Source organism: Pelophylax lessonae (assembly GCF_965119305.1).
Source record: "Pelophylax lessonae genome assembly, chromosome: 3".
Classification (NCBI taxonomy): domain Eukaryota; kingdom Metazoa; phylum Chordata; class Amphibia; order Anura; family Ranidae; genus Pelophylax; species Pelophylax lessonae.
In genome coordinates, this window is record NC_138770.1 from 193784049 (window position 1) to 193806818 (window position 22770).

At 42.8% G+C, this 22770-nt stretch overlaps 1 protein-coding gene across 1 annotated transcript in view; it reads left to right on the forward strand.

The window, feature by feature from the left end:
- The first annotated feature begins 280 nt into the window (after nucleotides 1–280).
- Nucleotides 281–22770, forward strand: part of GPC1 (glypican 1) — a 131651-nt gene continuing 109161 nt past the window's right edge. Inside the window, exon 1 of the mRNA XM_082252207.1 lies at nucleotides 281–610. Coding sequence (XP_082108333.1) covers nucleotides 445–610 — 166 coding nt within the window. The 5' untranslated portion in view covers nucleotides 281–444. The remainder of the gene's footprint in view (nucleotides 611–22770) is intronic.

A 22770-nucleotide genomic window follows, 5' to 3' on the forward strand; every position in this document is an offset into this window, starting at 1 on the left:
ATCCATTGCACAAAGGAACCCAAGTCATTGCACTGAGCACTGCCACCTCTATAGAGAAATAGGTCATTGGATGTGATTGCTGGAATTCATCAGAAGTGTCCCCCTTGCCTGGCTCCAGCTTCATTCCATTGCAGTGTCCCAGCATTCCTGGCCTTCAGCTGTGCCCACCCTGCCACATCCTGGACATGCCCATGTTCACCCATTGTGTCTTCTATGGATCTTGGGGCCCCTGTGTGCCCCTGATACTGAAATCAGACAAGTGCAGCCCAGCACACTAGCTGCTGTCAGTGCTCTCCATACCCACGCCTGTAGGAGCAGATTTGAGGGCTTCCTGGCATTGCCAGCTGGGCTGTGCATGCTTGCTTCCTTTGCCTCTGTGCTCCAGCTTCCCAACTCTTCCAGTGACATTTCTTGGCTGGTATACATAGCCCATCCACAGAGGACATGGAGAGGATGTGTGGATACTCATGGTGGCCTCTCGGAGTGGTCTTCTTGGTACACTGGGCAGCAGGAGATACAGGGAGCAAAGCCAAGAGCTGTGAATCTGTCAGACAAGTCTACAGTTCCAAGGGCTTTAACCTCAATGGGGTGCCCCAGTCAGAGATCTCAGGTGAGTGCCACTCTTATACTCTGATTCTTCAACGCAGGCAATGGCGAAAGGTGGGCATTAATGGAAGAGATATTCTATTTTGTTTTTGTGAAATGGTATTCACATGCTTGGAACTAAATTGCAATGGTCAGCACAATCCTCAGCCTCTCCAAACAAAAGCTGTACAAGTTGTGTAATATGTCAATGCTTTGCAGAGGAAGGTTTGGAAGAGCAGATGTCACCTCCAGCTGTTGAGGAACTAAAGGTCCAAGCATGCTGTTACATATACATCCTCAGTACTTTTCAAGGCCTTGATCTTCTTATGCAGGGTTCCACAACCAGGGTTCTTTAGAGGTTGCTAGGGGTTCCTTGAGCAATCATCAGTTTATCCCTCTCAGCTAAGTTCCCACTGACACCATTGATCAATTTAGCTATCTGTAAGGGGATCATTCTTCCCAATGACCACAAGTGTAAGGATCATTCTTCCCACTGACCATCACACGAATATATCATGAGTGGTACATAAAGTCATTTCTAGCTGGGCTTCCGTGAGACCAGAAAGTTAGTTCAAGGGTTCCTCTGTTGAAATGCTTGAGAAAAGCCATTCTAATGCCTGAGGATACGGGAGTCCACAAAATTATCTTTATTCTGGAATTTCATTTTATTTTGTCAAATCTTCAATTCTTGCAATTGCATCAATCACTGCATAAAATGTCATGGGTTTCTGTTGAGTTCTTCTAGTAAGTAAGCCAGGCAGGTCAATATCCCTTTAGTTGTAGTCCTGAAACTGTTTTTATGGGTTCACATTGCTGTAACATGCTTATATTTCATAGAGTCTAGGAAATATTAGCATGCTACAGCAATGTGAACCCATGAAAACAGTTTCAGATGGTGGTCTCTACATTGTAAGGGGCATGTACGCTGGTCACTACATTGAAGGGGGCACGTATGCTGGTAACTACATTGAAGGGGGCATGTATGCTGGTCACCACATTGAAAGGGGGCATGTACGCTGGTCACTACATTGAAGGGGGCATGTACGCTGGTCACTACATTGAAGGGGGCATGTATGCTGGTCACTACATTGAAATGGGGCATGTACGCTGGTCACTACATTGAAATGGGGCATGTACGCTGGTCACTACATTGAAGGGGGCATGTACGCTGGTCACTACATTGAAGGGGGCATGTACGCTGGTCACTACATTGAAGGGGGCATGTACGCTGGTCACTACATTGAAATGGGGCATGTACGCTGGTCACTACATTGAAGGGGGCATGTACGCTGGTCACTACATTGAAGGGGGCATGTACGCTGGTCACTACATTGAAGGGGGCATGTACGCTGGTCACTACATTGAAGGGGGCATGTACGCTGGTCACTACATTGAAGGGGGCATGTACGCTGGTCACTATATTGAAGGGGGCATGTATGCTGGTCACTACATTGAAGGGGGCATGTACGCTGGTCACTACATTGAAGGGGGCATGTACGCTGGTCACTATATTGAAGGGGGCATGTACACTGGTCACTACATTGAAGGGGGCATGTACACTGGTCACTACATTGAAGGGGGCATGTACGCTGGTCACTACATTGAAAGGGGGCATGTATGCTGGTCACTACATTGAAGGGGGCATGTACGCTGGTCACTACATTGAAGGGGGCATGTACGCTGGTCACTATATTGAAGGGGGAATGTATGCTGGTCACTACATTGAAGGGGGCATGTATGCTGGTCACTACATTGAAGGGGGCATGTACGCTGGTCACTACATTGAAGGGGGCATGTACGCTGGTCACTATATTGAAGGGGGCATGTACACTGGTCACTACATTGAAGGGGGCATGTACACTGGTCACCACATTGAAGGGGGCATGTACGCTGGTCACTACATTGAAAGGGGGCATGTATGCTGGTCACTACATTGAAGGGGGCATGTACGCTGGTCACTACATTGAAGGGGCATGTACGCTGGTCACTATATTGAAGGGGGAATGTACACTGGTCACCACATTGAAGGGGGCATGTACGCTGGTCACTGCATTGAAAGAGGGCATGTACGCTGGTCACTACATTGAAGGGGGCATGTACGCTGGTCACTACATTGAAATGGGGCATGTACGCTGGTCACTACATTGAAGGGGGCATGTATGCTGGTCACTATATTGAAGGGGGAATGTACACTGGTCACCACATTGAAGGGGGCATGTATGCTGGTCACTACATTGAAAGGGGGCATGTATGCTGGTCACTACATTAAAGGGGGCATGTACGCTGGTCACTGCATTGAAAGGGGGCATGTACGCTGGTCACTATATTGAAGGGGGCATGTATGCTGGTCACTACATTAAAGGGGGCATGTACGCTGGTCACTGCATTGAAAGGGGGCATGTATGCTGGTCACTACATTGAAGGGGGCATGTACGCTGGTCACTACATTGAAGGGGGCATGTATGCTGGTCACTACATTGAAGGGGGCATGTATGCTGGTCACTACATTGAAAGGGGCATGTACGCTGGTCACTGCATTGAAAGGGGGCATGTACGCTGGTCACTGTTTTGAAGGGGAGTGACAGATTGACAGCTGACTGCATGATCCTGTATATATAGCATTAAGGTAAGAAACAATATATGCAGTGTTATATTTGTTTTAAATGTCGCAATGGTTTTGCGGCTCACAGTTTTGTTTTTTCCTTCGGAAACGGGTCCAAGTGGCTCTTTTTGTCTTAAAGGTTGCAGACCCCTGTCCTAGACCATCCCTTACCAATTGAACCCCAAGGTTGCTTGCAGTTCCTTGAGCCAGGAGCAATCAGCACTGACCTTTGTAGATACCTGTAAGCGGGGTGTTCTTCTCATTGGCCACCACTGTAGAAAGCATTCTTCCACTGACAACAACCGTTATGTGGAGATAGTAATTATTCGCAGGGGTTCCCTGAGACATGAAAGTTATATTAAATAGGTTCCTCCATGATACTAAGTGGTAGAAATAGACAGTATCAGTTTTGTCAGTCCAATCAGTGGACTCAAGATATTTTAGGACTAATTAAAAAACTGGCAATAACCCGCAACCACCAACCAGAAATGAGCTTTTAATTAGTGTACCCCTTCTAACGTGCTGAAAAGTGTTTTCTGTTTGGTTGCCAGTGGCAGAATGCAAGCTGCTGTTTTTTTGCACTGTTCTAATTAAGATATTTTGTTGGAAATCATGGCATCCAGAGCTGGACAATAAATGTCTGAAGTCTCCTAATTTCAGAAAATTTCCTAATTAGGCTAGAATGGTCTACCTACCTTGTAGATAACTGCTGAAGAGCTGGACTCTGAGCTCTGCCGGTCCTACTTTGAGTGTTTACCGGAAAAATAAATGTCTTTTTTACTTTAGTATATTTATGATTATCAGTCGTTACACAAGAATTAAAGTCAGGGACAGTTCTTGTTATATAATGTGTATAACAGAAAAAGCCTAGTTGTACAGTGGTATGTATTGTGACTTTTGCATAGAATGCAAGTAATTGTAAGATAATTTGGGGGTACAAATACTGTTAATGCAAAAAATGATAAAAATCCTGCTCCTGTTCTAGATTGTATACTAGCTATAGTATAGTATTCAGCTAGTGGTTAGCACGTATGCCTTGCAGCACTGGGGTCTTCAGTTCAAATCCCTAACAGGACATGGAGTTTGCATGGGTTTCCTCCGTGTACTCCAGGTTCCTCGCACACTACAAATACATGCTGGCAGGTTATTTGACTTCTTTCTAAATTGACCCAAGTATGTGTGTATATGCGTGTGTATTGTAACTGTATTGTCTTCCCTCACATTGTAAAGCGCTGCGCAAACTGTTGGCGCTATATAAATCCTGTATAATAATAATAATAAATAATGTGAAATAGGGATCTTAAATTGTAAGCTGCTTGAGGGCAGGGACTGTTTAATATGTAAAGTGCCAGTGCTGTATAAATGCCTGTAATGAATTAATAATGTCCCAGCTAACCCATGTGCTATAGGGTGGAAAAAAATATGACACTCAGTTCCCATCTATGCGGGTGGCTGTGGAAATGGCAGCAAGTCCCGCACCCGCAACCACCCCCATTAAAAACGCACTGAAAATGGGCAGCGTATTTGTGTGTGCTGGTCAAAATGACCATGCGATTCCCTGCAGGCTGCGTTTTGAAAAAGGTGCATGCACCTTTCTTCTGCATGAAATGCAGGCACGGCAGCCTATTCAAATGAACAGGCTGCTGTGCCCAACGCATAAGTGTGAACCAAGCTTTAGGACCTGACTGTTTACAAATCCAAAAAATAAAATCCTTGTTTACCTTGATTACCACGCTTTAATAAAGTATGACAGTCATGTATATCTACCCTGGCATTGTAGCCAGTTTTCCAGTACCAGTTCAGTCCTATCCTCAACTGTAATTGCCTGGTATTAAGATTTCAGCCACACACTGCTAGTGACAGCTTGGTGAGTTCTCAGCCTGCAGATATTTGCCAGCGAGTGTCCTCAGAGCTGAGACCTGTTGGGACATGCCGCCATATAGTTGCTTTAGTCTGGCTTCTTAGGCCAGTGACACATCAGAAAGCATCGAGGCAGTCATGTGATTATTTATGGTAAATGTTTTTTGATGACTGGAGGAAAACAGGTAAGACGCTGAAATACTCCGCCAATGGCCAGAGTCCCTTAGGCCTCATGCACACAGGCTGAAAGTATGCTGGGTGTACAGTTCCAGACATTTTCCCATGCCTGCGGAGCCACAGGTGTCACATGAAGCCTGCCATACACGTCAATGGCTGTAGCTGGTCATACTCTAGGAATACGCTGATACTTGTTTGCATTGGCGTTTATCCGCGCATGCGCGCACAACGTATTTCCTGAATTTGGACGTTTTGAAAATGCCCAGAATTTTATGCCAGCATTTGGTCTGTTATCATGAGACCTTATAGCTCAGAAAGTGGAATAGTTAAACCCAGAGTGAACGGGATCTTCATGAATAAAGCAAAAGTTAGGAATCATTATTGCTGAGGCAGTAATGTGTTTATTATGGTCCATTCTTCCTTCTTTATTTATGTTAGTAAACACTGCTTAATGACGGCTTCAGCTCTAATGTCAGTGTTTTGTGGCAGTTATTTGTTATACTACACTGATTTATGGTAACACTTGTAAAGGTTTAATGCTGGGGACACAAAAACTATCAGAGCTCCAGCAAATCTCAGACTTTACAAAATCACAAATGGATAGTAGATAGATAGATAGAGATAGATAGATAGATAGATAGATAGATAGATAGATCGATAGAGATACAATAGATAGATAGATAGATAGATAGATAGATAGATAGATAGATAGATACCATAGATAGATAGATACCATAGATAGATAGATACCATAGATAGATAGATACCATAGATAGATAGATAGATAGATAGATAGATAGATAGAGATACAGTAGATAGATAGATAGATGGATAGATAGATAGAGATACAGTAGATAGATAGATAGAGATACAATAGATAGATAGATAGATAGATACCGTAGATAGATAGATAGAGATACAATAGATAGATAGATAGATAGATAGATAGATAGATACAGTAGGTAGATAGATAGATAGAGATACAATAGATAGATAGATACATACAAAAGATTGCTGGTTAGATAGATAAGATAGATTGTCTGTCTGTCTGTCTGTCTGTCTGTCTATCTATCTATCTATCTATCTATCTATCTATTTTTAGCCTCCCAGTAGAATTCCTGTTGATCCCATCAGTCCCTGCACCAACCTTAGGGTAGCCATTAAACTCTGTACAACCTCCTTTGAATTTACCAAAATGTAATATGAGGACCAACCTCAAGAAGCCAATAGCTATCCAATCAGGCAGACCCCTACATTACATTATTGCTGGTAGATGTAAAGATTGTACAGTCGGGTTGTATAGTGTATTCTTCAAGCTTACCACACATATTACAGTCTGATTGTACAATATCCGCTAGATTCACCAACAAGACTGTAGTGCAATGGTCCTTCTGATTGAATTGTTTATGTAGGTTCTCATATTGCATAGTTTGGTAGTTCCAAGGTTGATTGTACAGTTTGTAGCATGTATGGTAAATAAGAGCGGGAGATAGATCTACAGATGCATGGATAGATATTTCTCTATCTTTAAGCCTCACCTGTGTAATTACTGTTGATCTCATCAGTATCAGCCATATAATGGCAATACTTTTATTTTTAGATTTGGATAGAGCAGTTAGGGGGTTAGAACCTTTGGCAGGGTTTTACTATGTTTATTCCTCCCCTCCCACTACCTAGGGCTGCTCATGTTCTGACACATTTTAACCCTTTCATACTCTAATTAAAAGGAAAATATATATTTTAAGATATGCTTTATTCTCCATTTATCTATAGCATTGCCATTTGTGTTGTAGCTCCATTGTTTCTGCTAGTTACAAATGACTGCTGGACATGTTCTGAGGTCCTGAGCTCATTAGACATAACAGTGGAAAATATAAAGGGGCTGAGACTCAGTAGAGCAAATCAAATTGCAGCCATTAACTGTGTCCTTGCAAATGTCAATAGTGGATGGGAAGCCCTAGACATAAAATCATGGTTGTCTATTAGGAAGGTGTGACATGCTGACTTGCTCTTCATTGCATATCCTGAGCAGCGACTGAACTACAACCACCAGCAATAAGGCTGCGTTTACATTTGCTGAGCATTTTGGAGCGTTTGCACAGTTTTTATAGATGTCTGTGTTTTTTTTTAGCCAATGTAAAATTAAAAATGAGCCAATGATAGGGAAAAAAAAACATGCGTTTTATGCGTCTTTGTGCATTTTTTTGCAAGTTTTGAAACAAATAACTTGATTCCCTCCTCCACACTTTGGAGGTAGATGTTGAGTTAGGCCCCTTTCACACATGCTGTCCGTTTGTCCGTTTTTCATCCATCCGTTGATGGATGAAAAACGGACCTCAATGTATCTCTATGTAAAAACGGATGACAACGGATGATCACCAGTTCATCCGTTTTCATCCGCTTCTGTCAATGTCCGTTTTTTTGAACGGATGAATGCCCTATTTTTCATCCATCAAAAAAATGGATCGGACGAAAAACGGATGAAAAACGGATGACAACGGATGAAAAACGGATGAAAAACGGATGAAAAACGGATAACTGACAAAAAAACGGATGAAAAATGGATAACAACTGACAAAAAACGGATGAAAAACGGATGACAACGGATGAAAAACAGATAAGGCCCCTTTCACACATGCTGTCCGTTTGTCCTTTTTTCATCCATCTGTTGACGGATAAAAAACGCACATCAATGTGTCTCTATGTAGAAACGGATGACAACAGATGATCATCAGTTAACATCCGTTTTCATCCGCTTCCGTCAATGTCCTTTTTTTGAACGGATGAATGCCCTATTTTTCATCTGTTTAAAAAAAAAACGGATCAGACGAAAAACGGATGACACCGGATGAGAAACGGATGACAACTGATGAAAACGGATGACAACGGATGAAAAACTGATGACAACAGATGAAAAACAGATAACAACTGACGAAAAACGGATGAAAAACAGATAACAACTGATGAAAAACGGATGACAACTGACAAAAAAGGATGAAAAACAAATGACAACTGACGAAAAACGGATGAAATCGGATGGAAAATGGATAAAAAACGGATGTAAAACTGATAGGGCTCTTTCACACGAGCTTTCCGTATGTCCGCAAATCATCCTATTTTTTTGCGGATGATTTGCGGACATAATGTTAGGCTCCTTTCACACGGCCGCTCCGCTGCTTAAGTCCGCTGCGGGACTTTTTTTTTTTTTTTCACGGAGCGGATGACATTTGTGTCATCCGCTCCGTGTGCCCGCATATCATCCCATCCGTTTGCGGATGATATGCGGACATAATGTAGGTCTATGGGCATTGCGGATGTCAGCGGATGACACCGCTGACATCCGATTTTCCTTCCTTTCCGTTTTTTACACGGAAGAAAAAATGGGGTTCTGTTCCGTTCCAAAAAACGGAACAGAACTGAAAGGAGGAAAATCGGATGTCAGCGGATGGTATTCCGCTGACATCCGCAGTGCCATTCACTTACATTATGTCCGCAAATCATCCGCAAAAAAATAGGATGATTTGCGGACACACGGAGCGGCCGTGTGAAAGAGCCCTAAGTCTATGGCATTGCGGATGTCAGCGGAATACCATCCGCTGACATCCGATTTTCTTCCTGTCAGTTCTGTTCTGTTTTTTGGAACGGAACAGAACCCAGAACAGCTATGGGAGTCCATAGCTGCACCGGCTTTAGATATACATGTTCAGGGTTTGCTCCCCCTATTTTTTGCTTGTTTATTAAGAACCCTATTTTTGTTCCGTTCAAAAAACGGAAAGGAAGGAAAATCGGATGTCAGCGGTGTCATCCGCTGACATCCGCAATCCCCATAGACTTATATTAGGTCCGCATATCATCCGCAAACGGATGGGATGATATGCGGACACACGGAGCGGATGACAGAAAAGTCATCCGCTCCGTGAAAAAAAAAAAAAAAAGTCCCGCAGCGGAGCTCTCACACGGACCGCCCGTGTGAAAGAGCCCATACATTTTAACGTGACTGAACGGACCGTATGTGTGAAAGGGGCCTAGCAACTGACAAAAAACGGATAACAACTGACAAAGAAATGGATGAAAAATGGATAACAACTGACAAAGAAATGGATGAAAAATGGATAACAACTGACAAAAAACGGATGTAAAACTGATACATTTTAACGTGACTGAACTGATGAACTGAACGGACCGTATGTGTGAAAGGGGCCTTATTGTATTCTGACATTGAGACTTCCCTGCCATCAGCATACACCGATCAGCACTGCCGGCTATGGCACCTTGAGGTTCTTCAGCAGGACATACATGGTTCATTTTGTTTTCTTTAACCAGCGGGTTGAAGGTAAGAAAATTAATTGATCCCCCCATGCACACATTGGAGATGGGTGGGGGAATCCCTCCCCTGGAGCTATTGTATTCTGTCATTGAGGAGACTTCCCTGCCATCAGCATACACCGATCAGCACTGCCAGCTATGGCACCTTGAGGTTCTTCAGCAGGACATACATGGTTCATTTTCTTTTCTTCAACCAACGGGTTGAAGGAAAGAAAATGAATCAATCCCCCCCCCCCCATGCACACATTCGAAATGGGTGGGGGTATCCCTCCCGTGGAGCTATTGTATTCTGACAGTGGGAAGGCTTCCCTGCCATCATATTACACTGATCAGCACTGCCGGCAGTGATCATGCAGAAATTTTCCAACAAGGCGGTTGTACAAAAGTTGATCAGTAGATGGACCTCTCTGTACAATCACCCTGCCCATACATTGATTGAAATTTGTCTGGAAGCCTGCACAGGAAAAGAGTGGCTGGTGTCTGCTCTGTATGTGCAGTGGACCAAGGGGGGGGGGGGGTTCTTGTGTGTTACCAACACCTTTCTTTTTTTTTAACTTTATGAAATGATAATTTTTAATTCTGTGCGCTGCAGCTCAGCAGACAGAGAGCTTTGGCGCGGCATGCTTTGTTGTAGTGTGAACAGGGCACATAGAAAACCATGGCTTTCTGTGTTCCTTGCAGAGAGCTGCATTTTATAAGTGCAGAAAAGTGTGACCGAGCCCAAGGTAAGATGAATAATAAGATCAACATGACAGGCAGGCAACCAGCAGAAGGAGCAGTCAGCAATGGCGGGCCCCCGACCCCTTTCACACTGGTGCGCTTTTGCCATGCTTTTCCAGGGCGACAAAAGTACATGAAAACTATTCCCCATTAAGCCCCCGTTAGACTTGTCATGCGATTTGACAGTTCAACCACTTCCCGCAAACCAACGTACCTATATGTCAGCTTGAAGAAGTGGTTGTACCGGGTTGATGCCTGCAGCTAGAGGCATCAACCTGGTACGGTTTTTTAGAGCCGTTGGTCAGCTTTCTGGTGATAACAACCGATATGCCTCAGCTCGTTATCCCGCCACCTTCCGCCACTCTGTCCTGGTCTCCCGGTGTGATGCCCACCAGATGGCCAGAGTCCTGAATGAAGCCGGAATTGGCTTTGATCGGGTCTCCAATGAAGTAACCCGGGAGGGATATCACAACATCACTTCCGGTTTACTCGGCTGCCAATGGCGCGGATTTAAAAAAAAAAAATGACAGTATTAAAAAACGCAGATTTTGGCATTTTGAATACTTTTAAGTGCAAAAGAGGGATTTGGGGTCTTTTAGACCCCAGATCCCTCCATAAAGAGTTGAAGATAGGGAGAAAAAGAGGAGCCTTAAGGGTCCATTCACACTAGCGCGACTTGTCAGGCGACTTGGTCGCCTGACAAGTCGCGGTCGGTCGCTTGCCATTGAATAGTACAGGACCCGTTCTAATAGGAGCGACACAAGTCGCTCCGACTTAGAAAAAGGGTCCTGTACTACTTTGGGGCGACCTGGAGGCGACTTGCATTGACTTCAATTATATGAAGTCCGTGCAAGTCGTGCCGAGGTCGCGGTGCACGCTGTGCACCGCGACTTCACAGGTCGCCCCACAAAATCTTGTCGCGGCAGTGTGAATGGGCTGTTAAGTGTAGACTTATAAACACATTTTATTTAATAAAAGTATGCACTCACATCTATAAATGAGCAGATACGCATAAAAGACCCTCCTGGAGGTTCCAAGATAGGTAGGTGGTAGGTAGTGTCACCCAGTCTGTGCTACCATCCCGCTGGGACTGACTCCTCTGTCACCGTGGCCGGCAATGACGGCGGAGCAGGAGCGAGAGCGAGGCTCAGAGTACCCTCCATAAAGAGTACCTGTCACTGCCTATTACTGTCACAAGGGATATTTACATTCCCTGTGACAGCAATAAAAGTGATCAGATTTTTTTTATTTTTTTTAAAGGAACAGTGAAAAAAATAAAATAAATAGGAAAAAAAAAAAAAAAAATTAAAGCGCCCCTGTCCCCGTTTGCTCGCGTACCAAAGAAAATGCATATGTAAGTTGCGCCCACAAATGTAAACGGTGTTCAAATCACACATGATGTACAGCTGTGATCGTCAGAGCGAGAGCAATAATTCTCCTCTGTAACTCTAAACTGGTAAAATGTAAAAAAATTTAAATCGTCGCCTTTGGAGATTTTTAAGTACCGTAGTTTGTTGCCATTGCATGAGTGTGCGCAATTTTAAACTGTAACATGTTAGGTATCTGTTTACTCTGCGTGACATTATCTTTCACAATATACAAAAAAAAATAGGCTAACTTTACTCTTTGTTTTTTTTTTTAATTCAGTGAAGTATATTTTTTCCAAAAGAATTGCATTTGAAAAACCGCAGCGCAAATACCACCTGACAAAAAATATTGCAACTACCGCCATTTTATTCTCCAGAGTCTTTGCTAAAAAATATATAGACTGTTTGGGGGTTCTAAGTAATTTTCTAGCAAAAATACAGATTTTAACTTGTAATCAACATGTGTCAAATATAGGCTTGGTCCTTCACCGCTTGCCGACCGCCGCATGACTATTTACGGCGGCGGTCAGCCCCGTACAGGCAAAGTGACGTAGGACTACGTCACTAGCCTGTGAGCCTCTAGGGGGCGAGCGCGCACCGCCGGAGGCGCGCTCCCGCCCCCGCTCGTTCCCTAAGAAGTCCGTGCGTGTGACAGGCGGACCCGATGTCCGCCGGTCACTTGCGATCTCCCCGTGGAGAGGGAGAAAGGCAGGCGGCTAATGTAAACACAGCCGCCTGTCATTCTCCCCTGTGTAAGAACAGAGATCATACGGTCCTGCTATGTAGGATCGTATGTCTCTGTGGTTACACCACTAGCCACACCCCTTTACAGTTAGAAGCACGCCCCTAGGGACACACTTAACCCCTTGATCACCAATAAAGTTAACCCCTTCCCTGCCAGTGTCATTTTTACAGTAACAGTGCATATGTATAGCACTGATTACTGTAGTAATGTCACTGGTAACCCCAAAAGTGTCAAAAATGTCAGTCAAGGGTCCGATCTGTCCACCGCAATGTCGCAGTCCCGCAAAAAAAAACGCAGATCGCCGCCATTACTCGTTAAAAAAATGACAGAAATCTTTCCCGTAGTTAGTAAACGCAATAACTTTTGCGCAAACCAATCAAAATACGCTTATTGGGATTTTTTTTTACCAAACATATGTAGCAGAAAACAAATTGGCCAAAAATGTTAAATAATTTTGATTTTTACATTTTTTTTTTGGAATTTCATATAAAAAAATGTGAAAAATATTGTTATTTTTTCAAAATTTACGCTCTTTTTTTGTTTATAGCTCAAAAAGTAAAAAATCGCACTGGTGATCAAATACCACCAAAAGAAAGCTCTGTTTGTGGGAAAAAAAGGACGTCAATTTCATTTGGGTACAGCGTCGCACGACCACGCAATTGTCCATTAAAGTCATGCAGTGCCGAATCGCAAAGGAGGGCCTGGTCAGGAGGGGGGTAAAATCTTCCGGGGCTTAAGTGGTTAAATGGTTAAAATTGCATGACAAGTTGCACACTATTAGTGCCTATGGAAGCGGTACGATTTTTTTTGCCAATTTCATATGCGTCTTGTGATAGACATCTGTGCATGAAGTTGCACAGATGTTGGCAAGCCGCACATGAAATCGCTCTGACCGGCAGCTTTAAAATTGCATGTGAACGGGGTGTAAATCCTATGTAACTGTTCACGCTGTAGGTGCGCTGTGCTTTGAAAAAAAAGGCACCTTTTATTGTAAGTCAATGGGAACGCATCAAAAGCGTGTCAGTGTGAAAGGGCATTTCTCTCATGACAGGTGCCCTTTAACAAGGAAAAGCATTTGAAGCGCTGAGAAAGTCAGATTCATTTCTACATGTGGTAAATAAAGGGCAAGGAGGGCCTCCAGGCTTTATGGCCCAGGAACTGTCAGAGACTTAGCAGGAAAGTATATTAATGAAAAATCACTACAGATATAGATAGATACTATGTATACACAATCTGTATTCAAGCCATTTTGTGCTTAACCACTTAAGGACCGGGCCTATTTCTGACATTTGTTGTTTACAAGTTAAAATCTGTATTTTTAGCTAGAAAATTATTTAGAACCCACAAACATTATATATATTTTTTTAGCAAAGAGTCTGGAGAATAAAATGGCGGTCTTTGAAATATTTTTAGGCATGCGGTATTTGCGCAGCAGTCTTTCAAACGCAATGTTTTTGGAAAAAATACATTTCACTGCATTTAAAAAAACGAAACAGTAAAGTTAGCCTAATTTTTTATATTGTGAAAGATGATGCGACGCCAAGTAAATTGATACCTAACATGTTATGGTTTAAAATTGCGCACACTCTTGGAATGGCGACAAACTACGGTACTTAAAAATCTCCATAGGCGACGCTTTAAACATTTTTGTTGGTTACCAGTTTAGAATTACAGCATAGGTTTTTTTTTTTTAGAATTATTGCTCTCGCACTGGCTATCGCGGCGATACCTCACATGCGTTGTTTGACACCGTTATCATTTGCAGGCACAATTTACGTATGCGTTTTCTTTCGTGCGCAAGCTCACAAGGGCAGGGGTGCTTTAGGCTCCATTCACACCTAAGCGTATCATTTTCAGGCTTTTTTTTTTGGGCTGTTTTTAGGCGTTTTTTCAGGTGTTTTTTCTGGCTTTTTTCATGCGTTTTTTTGCAGGTGTTTGGAGGCAGGCATTGACATCTAACAAAAACACTTGTAATCTGCCAAAAAAGAAGCTCATGTACTTTTTTCAGCTTCAGGCATTTGCTTCAGGTGACAAAATGCTCAGATGTGAACAGGAACCATTGAAATGAATGGGATTTTGCTTATTGGGCGTTTTGAGACTTCAGAGATGAGCGTTTTACGAGCTGAAATACGCTCAGGGCCATACAAAAATTTTTTTTTTACCTATTTATTTTATTTATTTTTTTATTTTAGTACTGTTTTTTTTTTTAATCTGATCACTTTTATTGCTGTCACAAAGAATGTAATCATCCCTTGTGACAGTATTAGGCAGTGACAAGTTCTCTTTATGGAGGGATCAGGGGACCCCTTCACTGCACTTCAAAGTATTCAAAATTCCGAAATCGGCATTTTTGAATACTGATAGTTTTTTAAATTGGGCTCCCGTAGCTGCTGAGTAAACCGGAAGTGACGTCATGACGCCAGCGGACGTGCCGGCTGGTTGCTCGGGTTTCCCGGTGGGAGTATTTCCGGCGGGTTTCCCGGTGGGAGTGTAATTTTTTGCATGTGATCACTGCAGATGGCTATAGCAGCCAGCAGTGATCATTGGGTTCTGCCAGCAGGACACAATAGCGCTGCAGGAGAGATTTCCCCATCAACAGTGACTGTGTTGGTGGGGGAATCAAGCAATTTTCTGTCCTTTCCCCCGTGGTGGAATGAAAGAAAATTGCAGAATCTATGGGCTTCTTTAGAGTAAGCATACACTCCACTAGTCTTTTCCTTTTGAACCATCGATGACTGGACAAACAGATTCAACTGTATCTATAGATATTATCTGTAGAATTCAATAAAAAGATGTGAAAAAACTCCCATTGACATCAGACGATGGTTGGATGTGAATGCACAATTCGATTGAACTCTGGACCTGAATCTTCTGGTGCTCCCATAAACATGAACAGTTATATCTAGCAGCCACGTGTGTTTATCTCATTGGAGTAAGGTGGAGGAACTGCATTGCACATATCCCAGGCACCAACTTTCCAATCTGCCCGATCTCTGCTCTCCCTCCCCTAAAACTTCTTCTTGGTCTCCTCGTGCCATGGACATTCGACCCCTTTTTCAGCAAAAAATGCCTGGACCTAAATGCTGTCCTCAAACCTTTATGGACACAATAGGCTCCTTTCAGGGGAGAAATCTATCCAAGCAGATCTGTCTGCTCAGCAGGGGTTCTCTCCGCTTATCCCCACAGAGCAGGTGGATGACAGGTCCGTGTCCGCAGTGCTATGCAGAGCAGACACAGCCCGCTGCTCTCTGTGGGGTGGATGGATGGAAATGGACTGCATGTTCATTTCCATCCGAGTCAAACAATCCGCCAGACGGATGGCGAACATATCCCCATCTGTTTTTTTTTTTTTTTTAGCGAAGCAGATTGGATCAGATGCCAGCCGGTGACAGCGGACCCATGTCTGCTAACATTTCTTGCCCCATAGAGAACAATAGGTGGTCTAAACGGGTCCACCTGAAAAATGGACAGGCGGACACGATCGGTCCGCTGGTGTGAAAGGGATCAAACAAAATGAAAATACTATAATTCAAAATTAAGTTTTGCCTTTTTCTCTAAGCTGGCCATACACTGATCAAAATTCAGCCAAAATTCTGCCAATTTTCAATCAGTGTTGTTGATTTACTAAAACTGGAGAGTGCAAATTCTGGTGCAGCTGTGCATGGTAGCCAATCAGTTTCTAAATTCAGCTTGTTCAGTTAAAGTGAATGCAAACTTAAATAAAGATTACTGCCAGGCCCTTTGTTCTACTAAGCCATATTACACTGTGTACATGTTTGTATAAAATGATGCCTCAAAATACCTTTGTTCAGTTCATTTCTGGCCGGTCACGTGACCTCCGGCTGCTCTCCTCCTCAGATCTAAGGATTACAGTGGGAGGGGCCGAGATCCCCCTCTGATGTCAGCCGGGGAAGTCACACTCAGCCCCTCCCACTGAAGCCCTTAGATCAGGGTAGGAGAGCAGTCTGAGGTCACATGACCGGCCAGAAAATAACTGAAATAAGGTATTTAGAGGCATACTTTTATACAAACGTACACACTGTAGTATGGCTTGGTAGAACAGAGGGGCTGGCAGTAATCTTTCTTTAACTTTACTGCTGGCTGTTAATATCGGCAGGAGGGGAGGGGCGAGAAAGAGATTGGCTCACACACACAGGAGCTGACAGGCAGGAAGGGAGGGGAAGAGAGGAGAGCAGTGGGATGACAGAGGCACATAAACTGACCACTATAATTAGGGATCAGCAGCCATGATCAACTAGGTTTTTTTACAGCATAGAAAGGGACAGACTAGACAAAACAAGCACTGGGCTGTTTAACCTGCAATAAAGAAACAGGATCTTTTTTTTTAGGCCCCTTTCACACTTGTGCGACTTTTCCTGCGACTTGGGAGTGCAAAGTCGCATGACAAGTCGTACTCCATGATTTCCAATGAGTACCATTTATATCTGTGCGACTTCAAGTCGCAAGGACTTCAAAGTAGTCCCTGCCCTACTTTGGTCCGACTTTGATGTGTTTTGTGGTCCATAAACATAGGCATTGCTTTAAGTCCAGTCAAAATCGTGGCCAAAAATCACTGTAAAATTGCAAAATTTTGGTTCGCACAAGTGTGAAAGGGGTCTTAGGGATACAAACTCTAAAGTGTTATCTTAAGTATGCATTAAGATAAAAAGCCTTCTTTGTGCAGCCCCGGTAATACCTGAAACCCTGCAGAAGACGTCACATGACGAAACGCGTACAGCGCCGTCACGTCACTTCCGGTTCCGGTCTCCAGTTGGAACGCATTGCGTTCCGGGACGCCATTACCTCGCTGTTTACTGATTTTATCTATGTGAGTACCCATTTTTATGTTACTGCTGGAAGGAATAAACTTTAAAAACGGTATCACACTATCGAGTTCTTTTCCATTTATATGATCCCTCCATCCACATACCTTTGAGCGGCCCTATCAGTTCACCCCACGGATCGTTGGATATCCCACTACCGGATAGGATTTCACTTTAGGATATCCCTGCGGACCCTATACTACATCTCCCCCAGGAAGGGAACCACTACCCAGAGCCAGGACCAACAGGATATTACTACAGTACCTGCCCTATACCCCTGTGTGGGGTGGGTACATCTGGTGAGTAGGTTTTTCTACTAGAGGTTTCCCCACCACTCGCCAGTCACCCACCTTGGGGGTCACCGCTGGATACTTATCCATTCACCACTCCTCGGGGCACAACCATCTATATATGGACTTATCTTAATAGCTGATCTGATCTAATACCATTTCTCATTTCTACCTTGGAGTTCATATTTCTTTGCACATTGAGCTTGCCCATAATACTGTTTGCACCTTTATTATTATACGGACTATTTATCACATGAATCTAGATCACATCACTTCTTGTTGCACTTTGTAAAAACAGTTTCCCGCACTTTACTCATATTTTTTCTGTAAAAGTTTCCTGCACACCCAATTTAATTGTTGCACTTTTTGCACACCTTTTATATCATTGCCTTTGTATTTTTATTGCCACATGCTGATATTATTATTTTAGGTATATACTAAGAGATATATATATTTTAGTACTTTGCTTTTCATACTACGCACTCTGGTGGTTATTTATACTTCACTTTATTTTATTATTATATTTTTATATTTTTTCATATATTTCATATTAACTCATTCCCAATACCATTTTATGTTGGAATTTCACTATATTGTGGTATTATTTACATATTCACCATTTATATTTATATTTTTATTTCTCAATCACATCTGTGTTTTTACATTATATTTTTCGTTTTATATATTTATATATACCTGTTTGCACTTTATAAGCAGCGCCACCACTTCATATTTACATACATATTTATGTAGCCTTTGGCTATATTTTAAGTGAGGCTGCAGCTTACCTGTGCACGCATTTAATTTATCCTCTGACATCCTTAGCGCGGATTTATTTATATTCAATACCTGAAACCCATCTTGATCCAGCGATGTTGTACTGAGAGACTCGGCTGCCTGGGACTCTCCCTCCTAATTGGCAAAACACAGCAGTGGGTGCCATTGGATCTCACTGCTATCAATCAAAGTCAGTGAGCCAATGAGGAGAGAGGGTGTGGGACAGAGTCACAGCTCTGTGTGTGAATGGACACAGGGAGCTGTGGCTCAGCTCGGGTGCCCCCATAGCAAGCTGCTTGTTGTGGGAGCACTTGGCAGGAGGGAGGGGCCAGCACACCAGAAGAGGAGGATCGGGACTGCTCTGTGCAAAAGCACGGCACAGAGCAGGTGAGTATAACATGTTTGTTATTTTTATACAAAAAAATAAATAAAAAAAGCATAACTCTAGTATCACTTTAAGCCTTGACAAACAAAAAAAGAGAGAGCTGCACCAGTTTTTGCACTCTCCAGTTTTAGTATCTAACCCCCACAGTGTGACCTTCCCTGCTCAACATAGATCAATTATTTAATCATCCTCTAATAAAAGGACAATGTCGAAAACATTTTTGGCTGATCAGCAACTGCAACCACTCAGCTGCAGCCACTGATCAGTAGTGTATTCTGACAGCACTGAATGCTACTGTCAGAATACAATGGCCCAGCATGGGAGGCCGTGTATGGCCAACCTTACTGAATAAAGCAGAATAATTGTTGGTAATTTGAAAGAGAAATGATAACCTTATGTCATTTGTTCCTATTGAATCCTTTGGATTGTCAGCATGAGCAAAGCTGTCTGTATTAAGAACTGATAAAAACTGCAATTACTGTATGTATCAAACAAAATAGTAACTGAGTTCAATAGGGCCAAATCCCTTTGCAGTGTCATACTGGATGAAAGAGCCATTGCAAATAGATGGCATGCAATAGCATCACACATAAGAGGTACTCGGGATTGATTTGTGTGCATGGATTAATGAAGAAAAATAGCTTTAGGGGGGTGAACACAGTTGAAACAAGATAAATCTGTAATCAAGGAAGTCATCAATGCTATGAGGTTTCCCCCTGAGGTTATCAGAGGAGTGAGAGAGGGGAGAGGAATGTGTGACTCACTGATCTGTTCTGTGCCTGGAGAAGAAGAGCTAGATGGTTGGACAATGGAGAATAAAGAGTCAAAGATCACAAGGACAGGAGGGTGACAAAAGTCAATGGTCAGATAAATGTAGAGCTACATAGGTGACTTGTGATCACATGACTAAAGTTGACTACAGATGGTTAGTTTTTTTTTTTTCTTTTTGCTGAACAGAAAAAAAACGAATAGTTTTCTCCATCCACACAAATGAGGTAGATGGAAGAATCCCCCACATTGGGGCATTGTATTATGACAGCGGCTCCCCTGCTGTCAGAATACACTGAATAGTGGCTGCAGCTGCTGATCGACAAAAGTTTTTCCAACATGAAATGCAGTCTGTGTTTTATGTCTAATGAACGACTTCTAAGGAACAGGGAAAGCTCCACATGGACTAAAATTTGTCTGGCTTAGCAGGGATTTCAATCTATCTATTAATCTATCTATTTCCAGCTTTAGTAGTCCTCTATACCAGTGTTTCTCAACCATTTTTCAGTCAAGGCACCCTTTAAAATTATAGACAATCTCAAGGCACCCTTTAAAATTATAGACAATCTCAAGGCACCCTTTAAAATTATGGACAGTCTTGAGGCTCTCCATTGTAAAATTTAAAAAACTGCTCATATAGATTTACATAATGCAGCAACATCCACATGTAGGACACCCAACATTAGAGGTGATTTATTCTTCCAAAGCAAATACAGCTTTGCACATTGGTACTGACTAGTATTCCAATGTTTCGCTTCTCCCTCAATTTCTTTCCATCAGTCAGTTAATGTCACCCCAGTGCTGAGGGAGAGGGCCCTGGAGGCAACAGACATCTTTCTTATTAACTGATGACTTCATTGGTTGTTAGGATGCCAGTGTCTAGAAAGTCGTAATGGTGCATAATGGAAACCTGGGGCTTTGTATAACTAAAAGGCAGGCTTGATTCACCTGCTGGCTTGTATACAATTTTTGATACATTTTTAGGCATTTTGCCAAGGCACCCCAGTGTGTCTGGACACCCTGGTTGAAAAAGGCTGCTCTATGCCAAAGGTCTTCAAACTATGGCCCTCTAGTTGTTCCGGAACTACAATTCCCATCATGCCTAGTCATGTCGGTGAATGTCAGAGTTTTACAAAGACAAATGGTCAAGAGGGAAAAGAACCGCTCAAGTGAGGGGACAGTTCCAAACACATCCAACCCAGGTGCAGGCACGGATCCGCAGTCCTGATAGCAGCAAATGGAAGAGCACAAAAAGCCGCACAACTGGTTGAAGATGCAAAAAGTTAAAATCCAAATTTATTTTGCAGGCAAAAAGATAAAAGGATAAAATCATCCAAGATGAAACCAAAACAGTCGGAGACATGGGGGGGAAAAGGGGAGCACGGCGGTTGACGCGTTTCACGGAGTCTTCCGCTTAGTCGTAACCAGTTTTACAAAGCCTCATGGGATGTGTAGTTCTGCAACAGCTGGAGGGCCGTAGTTGGAGGATCCCTGCTGTATGCTATGCTTTGGGTTAACCACTTGCCGACCGCTCACGTTGACCCTACTGCGGCAAAGTGGCTCGATATCGTCCAGCGACGTAGACCTACGTCGCTGGACTCCTCCCCTTGTGGGAAGCTCGCTCCCGCTGTTTTCAGTCACAGCGGGAGTCAGGCCAGGGGAGGAGCGGCGGTCATCACCGCCGCTCTTCCCCGATCGTCGGGGATCGAGTGTGGAGATCTGCCGGCTTGTGTAAACAAAGCGGGCGGATCTCCTAAGTGACAGGCAGTCACAGATTGCAGGATTCAGCATAGCTGGACATCCGATCTGTCCTTGTGTCACACAGTCCCCTCCCCCCACACACGTTAGTAAGCATCAGGCATACATTAACCCCTTGATCACCAAAAAAAGTTAACCCCTTCCCTGCAAGTGTCATTTTTACAGTAACAGTGCATATTTATAGCACTGATTACTGTAGTAATGTCACTGGTACCCCCAAAAGTGTCGAAAATGTCAGTCAAGGGTCCGATCTGTCCGCCGCAATGTCGCAGTCCCGCAAAAAAAAAACGCAGATTGCCACCAGATCGCCGCCATTACTAGTTAAGAAAAAAAAACAATAAAAATGACATACATTTCCTGTAGTTAGTAGCTGCGATAACTTTTGCGAAAACCAATCAAAATACGCTTATTGCGATTTTTTTTACCAAACATATGTAGCAGAAAACAAATTGGCCTAAAATGTAAAAAAATGTTGATTTTTACATTTTTTTGGGGGGGGGGGGGGAATTTCATATAAAAAAATGTGAAAAATATTGTTATTTTTTCAAAATTGTCGCTTTTTTGTGTTTATAGCGCAAAAAGTAAAAGTCGCACAGGTGATCAAATACCACCAAAATAAAGCTCTATTTGTGGGGAAAAAAATGACATAAATTTAATTTGGGTACAGCATTGCACGACTGCGCAATTCTCCGTTGAAGTAACGCAGTGCCGAATCGCAAATATGGCCTGGTCAGGAATGGGGTAAAATCTTCTGGTCTTAAAGCGGTTAAAAATACGATCATTGAGAATTTTTTTGTCAATGACATGTAGCTAAATACATTTTGGCCTAAATATATGACAAAAATTGAATATATTGGATATTTTTCAACTGTCAAAGTAGAAAAATATGTTTTTTTTCAAAATTGTCGCTTTTTTTATTAATATCGCAAAAAATGAAAACTGCACAGGTGATCAAATAACACCAAAAGAAAGCTCTGTTTGTGGGAAAAAAAGGACGTTAATTTAGTTTGGGTAAGGCGTTGCATGACCGCGCAATTGTCAGTTAAAGTTGCACAGTGCCGAATCGCAAAAAGTGGCCTGGACGTAGGACAGCAAAATCCTCCGGTCCTAAAGTGGTTAAAGGATAAGTTCATCTTTCTTGAAAAAATAATAAATGCACATATTTTTGCAAAAAAAATAAAAAATGCATTAATAATTTTTTCACCCATGATCAGTGAATCGGGGGTGCAATATCAGGCTCTTGTAGACTCTTCCTCCAGCTTTCTTGCCTGTACCTCTGTATGGACTTTCTGTTTGAAAGCTGGAGGAAGTGTCAATAGACTACAAGGGCGCTCTCAAGCACCCTTGCAGACTATTGAGGACAACAAGCTGTCTGCTGCAGTGGTAGACTAGACTTGTATTCCCTTCATTTTTCAACTCCATAGATAATAGATTAACTTCTACAAAATCAGATATTTCAGTTGGGTAGGTGCTCCTAGGTTGAGTCACCCATTGGCTTTTTACACTTCCTAGGGTCATGAGAAGAGTTGTTCTTTTCATTGTAGCACAAGCATTTGCCTGGATGGAGAATACTCTCATGTCTGAGTG